Genomic DNA, 13,513 nt, shown 5'->3' on the forward strand with positions numbered 1-13,513 from the left:
AGCGGTGGAGGAGTGCAGTCAGAAAGGCTGCCTTGCCCTGTCCCTCCTTGAACTCCTGGGTTTTAACTTGACCTTTGTCTTCCTGGCGAGCCTTCTCGTCCTGATAGAGGTGAGGTGGTTTGGAAATTGACTGTGAACATTATATGTACTTTTGTTGTTGTTGTTTTGGAGACAGGGTTTCTCTGTGTAGCCCTGCTTTCCTGAAACTCACTCTGTAGACCAGGCTGGATCTGTGCACTTAATGTTCTTCAGCCACATATTGGGAAACAGGTTGGCTTGTAGGTTTTTGCAGAAATTTTCTATTGTTCCCCTGGAGGTCTTTCTAGAAGTAAAGCCTCTGGTGCTTGGTGAGATTAATGAGGAATGCATGGATGATGGTAAAGTTGCTTTTCATCCTCATCACCCTGAAATCCCCTAGAGAGCAGTTTACTGGTGTGTAGATCAGAATCTGGGGAGTGGTTCTGCAGTTTTGTTGAAAGGTCCCACATGGTTAGATCCACATGTAGGAACCTGTTAAAACGCTGAGGCAGAGGTCAGGCTGTAGTCGAGCGTCTGTGGTTGAACAAGTCCTCAGGAGTGGGTGTTGAGAGGACAATAGTGGGTGTCCCTGCTTAGTTTCCTGGCTTGTTGGGTGTAAACAGCAGAGTGGGTTTTTCATTTGTTTGTGTGCTTCCTTCCCCGACAGCCAGTGGCAGCGGGTTCTGGAATCCCTGAGATCAAGTGCTATCTGAATGGTGTGAAGGTGCCAGGAATCGTCCGGCTCCGGACCCTGCTCTGCAAAGTCTTTGGGGTGCTGTTCAGTGTGGCTGGAGGTGAGGAGAGTCTTTCTACTCTTGCCATCTTGTGCATTGATTAGATGTGGGCTCATGGCTGCTCCTCACCTGGTACCTGTACTTACTGTGTGTGTTAGTTGCTTGTCTCTGTGACCCAGTACGTGACAGAAGCAACTCAAAGGAGGAGGGATTGGTTTTGATCAGTTTCAGAAGGATTTCAGTCCATCATATCTGGAAAGACATGGGCAGTTCATGATAGAGGGAGTATGTTGTGGGCATCAGGAAGCAGGACCAGGCTGGATTAAGCTTTGAAGGGCCACTTTGAAGTATAACTAGACATTTCTCTCCCGTCTGCCAGTTCCTGAGGCTTCATATTATAAATGCTTGGCTGATGGCTCAGGCTTATTACAAGCTAGCTCTTACATTTAAATTAACCCATTTCTATTAATCTAAGTAATGCCACAAGTCTCTCATGAAGCCATCTCTACTACTTCTTACATCTCTATATGTCCTCAGTCTTCCAAAACCTCTATGGCTAATATTGGTCAGCAAGTAGCTGGCTCCACCCTCTGATTCAAGGTAAACTTTTGGGCAATCTTAGGAATGTCAGAGTGCAATCAAAATATCTCACAACATTCAAGAACAGAGTGAACTCAGTGCTTGCTTAGGAGACAGAGTGAGTTCAAGGACAGCCTTGGTAATATGTAAAAATCAAACTAAACCATGCCTTACAGTGGCACATAACTGTAATCCCAGCACTCCTGGGGCAAAGGTAGCAGACTTGCTTCAAGTTTGAGCCCAGCTGGTTTTACATAGCAGGTTCCAGGCCAACCATGGCTGCATAGTAAGATGTACTTCAAAAACCAGAAGTTAGCAGATAGAGGGCTCTGGTAGAACACTTGCCCAGGATACCAAAGCTGTGGGTTTGATTGACAGCACCATCAGTAAATAGTCAGGGAGTCAGCAGGTAGGGTGGGCCTCACCCACAGACTGTGGTTTCCTGGCACTGGAATTTAAAGATAAGAACTATTATCCTTTGTTTGAAGGGAATTTGACTTGGCCCAGGTGTGTGGGACAGAGGTGGAGCTCGGAGTAAACAACAACAACAACAGCCACAAAATGACAACCTTAGATGTTGGCCTTGAGGAATTTACCCAGCTTGTTTTTTGAGACAAGATCTCTTCAGTGACCTGGAACTTTCCAGTTAGGCTAAGCTAGGCTTGCTGACCAGGGAACCCTGGGGGGCCTGCCTTCAGTGCTCCAGTGCTGGAGGCCAGATGCACTCTGTTGTTTCTGGGTTTTTCTGTTGGGTTCTTAAGCTTGTACAGGAAGTACTTCACTGACTGAACTGTCTCCTCCCTGGCTCTGCTTTTACTTTAGAGTCAGTCATATGCTTGCCTGTGTTTTCTAGTTTCTGAGAGGAAGGTTTACATAGCAAAGTCCAGGCCAGAGGCCCTCTGCTGACTGTGCCCTTCCTTTCTCCCCATTCCCAGGGCTCTTTGTGGGCAAGGAAGGCCCCATGATCCACAGTGGTGCTGTGGTAGGAGCCGGCCTCCCTCAGGTAAGGGTTGGTGGGTCAGGGTATGCATCTCTCAGAATGGGCCTCCTGGGTAAGCCCAGCAAGTGCGATTTCAGAACCTGTTGCCTTTTGGAGTTGAGGTGAAAACTGTGTGGCCTATCCCAGCAAAGTACCTGTTTCTCTTCAAAGTATAGCAATGCTGCTCCAGGTCTGGGGATAGAAACAGGAAGGAGAGGAAGAACTGAGCGGGTGACTGGTGGGTTTACATGCTACAAGTGTGTGTGTGGAAGTGGACTAACACCATCTCAGGCTCACCTTGCTCGTTCTATGCAGTGATGCAACCCCTAGTCTCAGGGCCAGGCAGGTGTCACCTGTGCACTGGGCTATGGGTCCCAATTCCTTTCTTCCCTGTAGTTACATAAGTGATTAGTCCCCTAAGTGTAGATGAGGAGGCTGAAGGGATAGCTCAGGACTCAATATCCTTTGAAAAACTATGTTTCATTCATTGATTGGTTGAGATAGGGTCTCACTAGGTATTTAGACTGGCTTTGAACTCAAGACCCTCTTGCTCAGCCTCCTACTTGTAGGCCATCACACCTGGTCAAAGCTCATATTTGTAAGGGCTTTTTAGATACCTGGGATTTTGTCTGAGAAGTCTCAGCTCCTTGAGGACCATTGCTTGTGGACCCTTTTGCTCCCTGCTCCAAGAAAGAGACTTGAGGGAGAGCTGTGGGGGAAGGACAAAGACCCTTCGCTCCAGGGCCCATCTGTCATCTTGTTTGCTGTCTTGCTCAAGTACCAGGCCTCTCAGAAATGAGCCTGGAAGTGGGAAGAGGCCAAACATGGCTTGGGGGCCTGTGTGAGAATCTAGGTCACCAGTGTCATTCCCTGAAAGAGCTAGTGCCATCATGTGCAGCAGGTCTAGGTCCCTCCCAGCCCCCAGCTCTGCTGTCCCCCTTTTCCTGATTTGTTGACAGTGCGCAGGGCATATCCTGACGTTCCCACACCCTAGGTGACTTCCTTGTATTGCAGCTTACTGTCCTGGATGCTTCTTCTTGCAGCACTCCTGTGCAATTGTGCAGACAGGTGGCCTCCCTGGGGACCACACCTGTGCAGTTGTGCAGACAGGAGGGCCTCCCTGGGGACCACACCTGTGCAGTTGTGCAGACAGGAGGGCCTCCCTGGGGACCACACCTGTGCAGTTGTGCAGACAGGAGGGCCTCCCTGGGGACCACACCTGTGCAGTTGTGCAAACCCACGGGCCTCCTTGGGGACCATGGGTTCCTGTGCTCTGCCCTCGTGGCCTCTCTGACTTTGTTTCCCCCATTTCAGTTTCAGAGCATCTCCTTACGGAAGATCCAGCTAAACTTCCCCTACTTTCGCAGTGACAGGTAAGCTCTAGGAGGCGCAGCATACCCTCACGCCATGCTATCCTGGTTCATGTGACTCCTGGTTCACTGTGACTCAGAAAAGGAAGAGCTCTGCTTTTCTCCTGAGAATGAGAAACCAAAGGACCATGCTCAGTCAAAGATGATGGCCCAAGACTGAAAACCCAGACCAGGAAGGGCACCCGCCAGATAGACTCCTTAGCCCTGTGGGTCTGTGTATTGCTGTCCTGCCCTACTCCCCTCGTAGCATTATGGAACACCTTCATTTTTATATTCCCACAAGGCATGCCCGTTCTCACAGGGCTCTGCCTCTGGTGGAGAAACGTGGTTCAGTAGCATCCATTGGACGTCCTATCCTCTTCCCTGAACCAGGATCCCTGTTCCGTGTTCCTAAAGATGGTCAGGTCAGGGAGCTCCTGGTCTCAGGTGAAGAGGTTAGCCCTGAAAGCATGGGGTGAGTGTTTTGACCTCAAGTCCCTGGGGTGAAAGACTTACTCTCCACTCGGTTTTGAAGGTTTTAGTGTCCTTCATCTTGTGGCTTGGGGTGGTTATGCCACAATACCCTCTTGGTATATTCCAATTGACCTAACTTCCTCCGACTAGACTCCTGTTTCTCAGACTCCACCACCTTCCAGCAGTGCCTCAGGGTTAAGGCCTTGAACACACTGGAGAGTTTCTCACCTTCAAGCTCAAGCCTGTGGGGTGTGTTTGACTCACAGACAGTTATGACTACCTGCCCAGGACCTTCTCTTTTGTGATTCTGACATGGACTGTGGGGGAGAAGGTTCATGGGTAAAGACATGTTCTGAAGGCTCTTTTAAATAAACAGGCACATTCTCTCCCCCTCCCCTCCTCTTCCTCATAGAGACAAGCGGGACTTTGTATCAGCCGGGGCAGCTGCTGGAGTTGCTGCAGCTTTTGGGGCCCCTATAGGGGGCACCTTGTTCAGTCTGGAGGAGGGCTCGTCCTTCTGGAATCAGGGGCTCACGTGGAAAGTGGTAAGGAGCCTGTCTGTGGACGCAAGCACGAGTCCAGAGTGTACCTGGACATCACTTGGAGCATGTAACTGTGCTTTTGTTGGAGCTGGCAGGCTGACTGTGGACTTCCCTGTTGTAGCAGCCACAGCCTCTAAACAGTGGGCTTTTGTGCTCTTGCTGTGAGCCCACCCCACCCCCAACTGTACACTGCATGCCAGACAGCTGCTATTCTGTCTTTGTGAACTTCTGCTGTGAGAATGTGCAAGTCTCTGTTGGGGAGGGAGGAATGGCAGGATTGTGACTTGATCTTGTCACCTGTTGTGGCCTCTTTCCTCTTGGGCATAGGGCCTGTTCTGTAGGGAGCGCTCAGCATCAGATGGTAGATTGATGCTGGTTCACAGAGATCTCTGCCCTTTGAGGGGAGTGACGGGTTTTAAAGAACTCCCTGGCTGGCAAGATGTCTCAGTGGGTAGAGGCACTTGCTACTGCACCAGGCTGGTGTTGGGACTCCCATGGTGGAAGGAGAGGACTGACTGCCGCAAGTTGTCCTTTGACTGCCACATACGCAGATACGTGTAAGATGACTGTCGAGGAGAGAGGGTGATGTCACCAGTGTTCTCGCTTTTTTGTTACCCGTCCTTTAGCTCTTCTGTTCCATGTCTGCCGCCTTCACCCTCAACTTCTTCCGTTCTGGGATTCAGTTTGGAAGCTGGGGCTCTTTCCAGCTGCCCGGGTTGCTGAACTTTGGTGAATTTAAGGTATGGCTTATCTTTCCTCCCAGGATGCTTTATGTGACCCATAAAAATTGCTCTTGAGTAAACATCAGAGGGGTAGGTGGCCCTGGAACGGCCATGGTTCCCACACGTAACTGCTCCCATGAGCAGTGTGCCCGGGCAGCCTGAACCCTCAGCAGGGAAGCGAGGCCTTCTGCTCTTGTTCCTGTCTCTGTTCCTCTCCCTTCCTGTTCTCATGGCCACTCTGGTTTTTCTTTCTCCCTCCCTTCCCCCTTCTCTCAGTGCTCTGACTCTGATAAAAAATGTCACCTCTGGACAGCTATGGATTTGGGTTTCTTCGTCGTGATGGGGGTCATTGGGGGCCTGCTGGGAGCCACATTCAACTGTCTGAACAAGAGGCTTGCAAAGTACCGTATGCGCAACGTGCACCCGAAACCTAAGCTCGTCAGGTACCTACAGTGAGCCCCTTGTGGGCAGGCCACTCTCCCAAGGAAGATGGTCCTGTGAACAGTCCCTGCTTCTCACACCCATTTTGGTTTCTCCTCCCAGACTAAGCCTATAAACAGGCTCATAAATATGCCCTATATGTCCTATGAAGGCCAGAGAAGCTGCGGCTGAGTTTACATCTCAGTTACTGGGTGGCTCACCCTCTTCTGACCTGCTGCTAACACATGGTCAGGAGGGTCAGCAAGCCCGCTGTGGACCTGTCTGCCGTGGGTCACTCTTGCCCTGGACTTAGAGAAGAGAAGCCACTTAGCTCCTTAGAGAGAAGTGATGTGTGTGCAACAGCTCCCTGCTTCCGCTGCCTGCCCTTTATTGCAGCTAGCTAGGTGGAGCAAGTCTGGAGTGAATTCTGGATGCATGTGCCCTCACCAGGGCTGCCAGGCTTGCCCTGTTGGGAGAGGGGTGTTGGGGCGGATAGGGTGGTTGTGCGTGCTCAAGCCTAGACATCTTTTGATTGAATTGTGACAGCTGTGCTCTACTTTCCAGAGTCTTAGAGAGCCTGTTGGTGTCCCTGGTGACCACTGTGGTGGTGTTTGTGGCCTCCATGGTGTTAGGAGAATGCCGACAGTTGTCTTCTGCGAGTCAAACTGGTAATGGCTCGTTCCAGCTACAGGTAACCCCAGCAAACTTGGTGCCTTTATCCTCTATCCAGAAATGTGTGTCTCTTTAGAGCCATGCTGTTCCATACCCGCAACTGAATGTGCCGTGGTCCTTTAGCTGGGAGGATGTGCACAATTGCCTTGTCTTTTCTACATTGTCAAAAATTCTGGCCACTCTCTAGGGAACCACACTCATGGGACGCTTGCTCAGTAGCTAACTCTTTACTTCTACAGACCCTTTTCCGCTCATCCCTCTTCAGGCCTGCAGGAACCTGGCCTAGGGCCATGACACCCACCACCTTGCCTCGGTGACACGAGAGTCACTTGTGGGATGATGCTGACACCTCCCTCCCGGCATCTGGCTCTTGCGTGGCTGCTTTCCTTGGCATCTGTCCCACTCTGCACTTGCCCTTTGCAACCTTCAGGGGGTCATGGGAGTGCACGCTACTTGTGTGTTTTGGTCCACTCTGATGATCCAGGAGGCAGCATGTGGCCTGGTCACCAAAGCGGAAGCTGCTGAACGTCTATGAACTCTTTCTTTTTGTTTCTCAGTCGCAGCCCAGAGCTCTCGGAGTCCCCGGGAGCCTGTCTGGAAAGGCTGACTCTTCAGTCCCCAGGAAGCAGTCTGTGAAGCCCTAGGATGTTTTAGATGAGAGGCCAACGATAGGCAAGGGTCTCATCTGGCCCTGGCAGCAGCACCCAGGCAAAGGGTGACCTTTCAGATGCCTGGGACAAAAGGCAGCACACAGGCTTCGTGTGATTGGCAGCGTAGAGGAAGTGGGCTGACATTTTATTTATGAGACCAAGCTTCTCAAAATGTATTTTGTTATAGAATGCTAATAATAAGACAAACAAAAGACGTTCTGTGCTCAAGCGAGATGAACCGAGAAGCGGGTGGCTGTCCTAGAGTGAAGTGTCTTTCTTGACTGGGGGACTCCTGGGGCCCGTGGCAGGTCAGCCAGCGCTAGCGAAGCTCGTGTGCTCCGTGTCTCGGGTCTCCACGTGTCCTGACAGCACTCGCGCCTTTATTCTTGTTCACTGTGCTGGCTGGTGGTAGTATCCCCGTTTTTCAGGTGAGAAAACAGAGGCAAAGTGAGGTCGTGACCAATATCCCTCAGCTGGTAACATACAGCATGAAGGGGAAGGTATTACTTCATTTTATAGATGAGGAAAAGTGAAGTTTCCAAAGTAAAAGACCTCCCCAGGGTCTTTAGAGAGTGGCAGTTAGTGTTGAAGCAATCTGGTCTTGTGGTCTGTTCTCTGCTGGCCGGCAGCTGGTCTCTCAGCAGTGCAGCTGATCTCATGTCTTTTCCAGAGAACCTCTGGGACTGGCATCCCTCCAGACATGGTTTGGGAAACCCTGAATGTGTCCCTTAAAGTCATAGCCAAAAGTGTCCACTGTTCCCTTCCACTCATGCCTCTCTGCCAACAGGGGCGCTGTCCTACCTCCAGGTATAGTCCACATCCTGCTGTATTGCCTGGCTGGGTTCACCTGCTAGGATTATAGACACCATTCTCCAGTGCTACAGTGTTCACACGTGGCATCTCTGCAGCATCAGTAGTGGAGTAGAATTCGGGTGATCCTGTATCCTTAATGTCCATGTCCACAGGGACAACAGTGAGGTGAAGCCCAGCCACTGCTCAGCACCAGCCAGAAATCAGGACCGTCCGTCTGCAGATGCCCTGCCTCTGCTCCTAAGTCAGGTGGCACTAGATGCCATGCTGACACAGGGTGTCAAGAATGTGAAGCCTGCGACACTAGGAAAGAGTCTTCCTTGTTTGGTTGTGTTCTCTTAGTGGCACTGGAGGGAAGGTGGCCAGGATCATGGTGTTGCTGCCAGGCTGCATGTTGCGGTTGGTTTCTTTTGCAGAAAATCCAGAATAAAGCATTTTTTTTCCTTTATTTGGAACCAAAGTTGGGGCTTTAAGTCGAGTGACGACCTGGCCAGCCACTTTTCTCTCATCTGCATCAACACCCCACAGTCCCTGGGGCTCTCATTCTGAGCTCTTTGCTGTCACTTCAGAATCTGCACTAAGGAGGAAACCAAGTCTGTGGTGACCCCTGATGTTATTGTGCTTAGTGACACGTGTGGATGAGGCCGAGGAGGTGGCTGAGCGGGTACGGCACTTGCCATACAAGTTCAGGACCCTGGGTTCAGATCCCCATGACCATAGAAAAGCTGTGTGCAGCTGGTGTCTGTAGTGCTAGTGCTCTTCCAGCAAGACGGGAGGTGCGGACAGGAAGTGGGAGCATCAGGCATGTACAGTGCAGAATAAGAGACCCCAGCTCAGTGTCATGTGACCTCCACCTACATTCACCCAGACATACACAAATACTTTTTTTTTTTTTTTTTTTATATATTTATTATGTATACAATATTCTGTCTGTGTGTATGTCTGCAGGCCAGAAGAGGGCACCAGACCTCATTACAGATGGTTGTGAGCCACCATGTGGTTGCAGGGAATTGAACTCAGGACCTTAAGAAGAGCAGGCGATGCTCTTAACCGCTGAGCCATCTCTCCAGCCCCCCACAAATACTTTTTAAAAAGTGTTGTTGGGCAGTAGTGGCACGCGTCTTTAATCCCAGGGGCAGAGGCAGGTGGATCTCTGAGTTCAAGGCCAGCCTGGTCTACTATTGAGTTCTAAGACAGCCAGGACTACACATAGAAACCCTGTCTCAAAATCAAAAAAAAAAAAAAGGTGTGGATGAGCAAGGCCTTCACCCTCACCCTGCTTATTTCACTCCACGTTCAGAGTACACGAGCCGAGCCTCGTAGTAGCCATCCAGCGTCCATGCATAGATGGGCACCTACCTCCTCCGGCTAGACCCCAGCTCCTCCCGGAGGTAGAGCTGTCCAGTCACCATGTGATTGTTGGGAATTGAACTCAACCTCTGGAAGAGCAGCTTGTGCTCTTAGCCTCTGAGTCATCTCTCCAGCCCGACATCTTGACTTCTTAGGAGATGGCACTGAAGACTTGTATGTCCCGGTCAGGTGCCTTTTATTGACTTTTTGATCCCCCTCTTTAGGCCTCATCAGAAGATGTGAATTCTACCATCAAGACATTTTTCTGTCCCAATGATACCTACAATGACATGGCCACACTCTTCTTCAACTCCCAGGAGTCTGCCATCTTGCAGCTCTTCCATCAGGATGGTGAGTGTCAGGTGCTGCCCCGCCCCCTGCCCCCCCCCCCCCGTGGGTGTCAGCTCCCGTGCAGGGCTTTCCTCCGTAATGGCAGCCCAGTGTTGGATGGCGTGACTAGGCTGGGGTACAGAGGGCCTGGGGGAATCCACTGCAGACTTCTGGGCCTGTGCAGGCATCTGCTAGTATGACTCGGTCTGCTCTCCCCTGCAGGGACTTTCAGCCCCATCACCTTGGCCTTGTTCTTCACCCTCTATTTCCTGCTGGCATGCTGGACTTTCGGCACTTCTGTCCCCAGCGGCCTCTTCGTGCCTTCGCTGCTGTGTGGAGCAGCTTTTGGACGTTTAGTTGCCAACATCCTGAAAAGGTAGTGTGGTAATGTGTGTATGTGTGCCCACATTTACAAGTGTGGTCCCACACCATCAGTGTGAGTCTAAGCCTGGTTCTGTTTTTCTCTTCACCAGCTACATTGGACTGGGCCACATCTATTCTGGGACCTTTGCCCTAATTGGTGCAGCAGCTTTCTTGGGTGGGGTTGTGAGAATGACCATCAGTCTCACGGTCATCCTGATCGAGTCTACCAATGAGATCACATACGGGCTTCCCATTATGATCACTCTGATGGTGAGCACTTCCCCCACCTGCTGGCGGGCTGCAGGCCAGGCTCAGCTCAAGAGCTGTCTTCAGGATTCTGCTCTGTGTTCCAGGTGGCCAAGTGGACGGGGGACTTTTTCAATAAGGGCATTTATGACATCCACGTGGGCCTGCGTGGCGTGCCTCTTCTGGAGTGGGAGACAGAGGTGGAGATGGACAAGTAAGAGCTGGCCACTTCATCCATCTTTGCACCAGAGTCTCTAAGCTCAGGGCTACAGAGCCTCCCAGGGTGGGAAACGGTAGCTCACATTGCTCAGATTAGAAGAAGGCACATTCACGTCCCCTGTGTGTTTGGGGATGTTGAGCAGCTTGAGTTGGCTAGGAGTCTGGAGAGCAGGCTGGGTAGCGTGGTGGGACCTGGTGGCAAGGCTGCTTTGTGAGTTTTTGGCTCCTTAGTGTCCTGGCCAAGTAAATTGTGAGAACAGGATCAAGCTTTTACTTGGCTAAATGTTCACACTGAGACTGTACAAAGTCCTGGCAGTGATACCAGCCACCCACTCACCCAACCAAGCACCACAATGTCTCGACTGGGACGTCCACAGGTGTTTCCGACCACTTATCTGGGTATCGGGCAGGCCTCATGAGCTAATGCAGGTCAGCAGCCTTTCCTGCAGCAAGCATTTTCAGCATTGTGAGCCCGTCAGCCCCACAGTGCTGTCACTACAACCATGGGCTCTGGCTTGTCATCCTGGTCTAAACAAGGGCTCCAGAATTGTCCTGTAACTTTCAAGATGATTAGATACTAGCAGTGATATGTGACATGTGATGTTGCGTTTTAAGGAGTGGCTGGCCAACCCTTGGGAAAGCAGAAGGGCTTCGTGGAGAGGTAACAGTGACGCCGTAGCATGACACAGTGGGGAGCAGTGTAGTAGGCCTGGTGGTGGAAACTGGAGGAAGACAGGCCCCAGTGATCCAGGTGCAGATGGAGAAGCAGCGCTGCCCAGTCCAGCCTGCCCCTGGTGGTGGTGTCTCTTTGAGGCTGTTACAGCTTCCTCCTGTACAGGCTGAGAGCCAGTGACATCATGGAGCCCAACCTGACGTACGTCTACCCACACACGCGTATCCAGTCTCTGGTGAGCATCCTGCGCACCACCGTCCACCACGCCTTCCCAGTGGTCACGGAGAACCGGGGCAACGAGAAGGAGTTCATGAAGGGCAACCAGCTCATCAGCAACAACATTAAGTTCAAGGTAAAAAAAAAAAAAAAATGGCCCCAAAGGGAAAGCCAGTGAGGAAGGACCATCTGGCCTAACACTCATACTATGTAATTAATACTGCCTCTGAAGCTGTAGTGGACATGGACTCTGTCAGTCTAGGGAAAGTCTATAGCACCCTCCTGTGTGACCCAGTAGGCAGCAGGAAGCAGGTGGGTGGGCCCCCTTTTAAAGCCAGCAGGCTTGGTGTTAATTATTTACAATTTGCAAGCATCTGGGAGGGTTCTAGAGTTGCTGACACAAATGGACTCTGACCTACTTAGGAAAATGGGGGCCTAGGCAGAAGGATCCTTGAGAGCTCCAGGCCAGCCTGGGGTACCTAGAGAAACCCTGTCTCAATAAACCACAGACAGAATGAGAAAGAAATTGACTAGAAGCTGTAGACATAGCCCTGGGCTCTAGGGATGCAGATACTGACCTCCTAATGCCATTTGGGTACCCAGAAGAATGGGCACTGGCTGGTCTCTGCCCTTGGGTAGCTTGAGCTCACAGCCCAGGCCCATCCCTCATGCAGACTATGTGGCCATTGTTGCCTTTGCTGTCTTTGGGAAGGGCAGACACACATTGACAGTCCCTCCAAGAGGCCGTAAGAGAAAAGTTGTTTTCCCTCTGCAGAACTGAGGGGTGCCTCTCCAAATGAGAGAAGGTGGAGTCTTAGGCCAGCAAAACCATGAGGTTGGGTACAGTAGATAAAACCACTAGAAAGGCCGGGTGGTGGTGGCACACACCTGCGATCCCAGCACGCAGGAGGCAGAGGCAGGCAGATCTCTGAGTTCAAGGCCAGCCTGGTCTACAGAGCAAGTTCCTGAACAATCAGGACTACACAGAGAAACCCTGTCTCAAAAAAACAAAACAATAAATAACCACTTCGAAGGACTCCTTTGAGGTGTCTTTCTGTCCGTCAGGGCCAGGAAGATGTGCAGGGGAAATAGCAGCAGCATGGTGGGGAGGAAGCAGACAGACATGCATGCATATACATGTGACCCCATTTCCCCCAGCCAGACCCCAGCTTCTCTTCATCCATCTGTGAGGTCAAAGCCCTCAGGGTCTGGTCCTATGGAAATAGACACCCAGAGGCTGCTTCCATATCACTACACCCTGGTCAGACTGACTGTCAAGATCAGCTGACACACTTGGGCTGGGCAGAGTTGGGACTGTAGTGCAGTGGTAGAGGCTTCCCTATCAGCTTTGTATTCAGTCCAAGGACTGGCTGACCTGCACCTCTGAAAGGCTTGCTGAGCTCCGTGGAAAGTGCTCTTTCCACATCACAGCCCCATGGGTGCTCCTGTGTTTGTGTGCCCAGCACCGCCATCCCTGTCCTGTAAGGACTCATTGTCCCCACACCCCATCCACAGAAATCCAGTATCCTCACTCGTGCCGGTGAGCAACGCAAGCGGGGCCAGTCCATGAAGTCCTACCCTTCCAGCGAGCTTCGAAATGTGTGCGATGAGCATGTGGCCTCGGAGGAGCCCGCAGAGAAGGAGGATCTGCTGCAGCAGATGCTGGAGAGGAGGTGAGGTCCTCGCACTCTGCAGCCTCGGGGTGGAGCACTGCACCCAGTGGGTGAGAGTGAGCCCTTGAGCTTGCTGGAGATCATGGGAAGGTGACGAGGCTGTGGTGGACGTGACCCTGCTGAGGGATACGAGGCAGCATCTGGTTTTTGTGTAACAGATACACTCCCTACCCCAACCTATACCCTGACCAGTCCCCGAGTGAAGACTGGACCATGGAGGAGCGCTTCCGCCCGCTGACCTTCCATGGCCTCGTCCTGCGCTCGCAGCTCGTCACCCTGCTTGTCCGAGGAGTGTGTTATTCGGAAAGTCAGTCTGTAAGTCTGGGCCCTGGTGTCCTGCAAGGCAGGAAGGTGACAGGCAGGCCCTGTTGTTGAGGGAGAGGTGGTCTGTGTGAGCCCCCAGGTGAGAGGGAGGTGAGAACTAGTTGACTCCTGTTGTCCCGCTTTCCTAGTGGAAGACGGACACCTCCCCCCCCCCCCCCCCCCCCCCCCCC

The 13,513-nt window shown here is 51.8% G+C and overlaps 1 protein-coding gene across 5 annotated transcripts in view; it reads left to right on the forward strand.

Moving 5' to 3' along the window:
* Clcn6 (chloride voltage-gated channel 6) overlaps positions 1 to 13,513 on the forward strand; it is a 32,737-nt gene that overhangs the window by 13,135 nt on the left and 6,089 nt on the right. For 4 of the 5 annotated variants that reach the window (XR_007593740.1, XM_050153190.1, XM_050153191.1 and 1 more), the window contains 15 exons: positions 3 to 109; positions 686 to 812; positions 2,267 to 2,334; positions 3,625 to 3,683; positions 4,546 to 4,678; positions 5,302 to 5,415; positions 5,674 to 5,840; positions 6,382 to 6,508; positions 9,524 to 9,650; positions 9,852 to 10,005; positions 10,103 to 10,262; positions 10,346 to 10,452; positions 11,296 to 11,482; positions 12,862 to 13,019; positions 13,178 to 13,334. Coding sequence is in view for 3 of the 5 variants with exons in the window: in XM_050153190.1 (XP_050009147.1) it covers positions 3 to 109; positions 686 to 812; positions 2,267 to 2,334; positions 3,625 to 3,683; positions 4,546 to 4,678; positions 5,302 to 5,415; positions 5,674 to 5,840; positions 6,382 to 6,508; positions 9,524 to 9,650; positions 9,852 to 10,005; positions 10,103 to 10,262; positions 10,346 to 10,452; positions 11,296 to 11,482; positions 12,862 to 13,019; positions 13,178 to 13,334 (1,952 nt within the window). In the remaining 2 variants the exon portion in view is untranslated. The remainder of the gene's footprint in view (positions 1 to 2; positions 110 to 685; positions 813 to 2,266; positions 2,335 to 3,624; positions 3,684 to 4,545; positions 4,679 to 5,301; positions 5,416 to 5,673; positions 5,841 to 6,381; positions 6,509 to 9,523; positions 9,651 to 9,851; positions 10,006 to 10,102; positions 10,263 to 10,345; positions 10,453 to 11,295; positions 11,483 to 12,861; positions 13,020 to 13,177; positions 13,335 to 13,513) is intronic. The other variant, XR_007593741.1, reaches the window with a different exon arrangement.

Source organism: Alexandromys fortis, unplaced genomic scaffold, assembly GCF_014885135.2.
Source record: "Alexandromys fortis isolate MF-2015 unplaced genomic scaffold, M_Fortis_MF-2015_v1.1 scaffold_88, whole genome shotgun sequence".
Taxonomy (NCBI): Eukaryota; Metazoa; Chordata; class Mammalia; order Rodentia; family Cricetidae; genus Alexandromys; species Alexandromys fortis.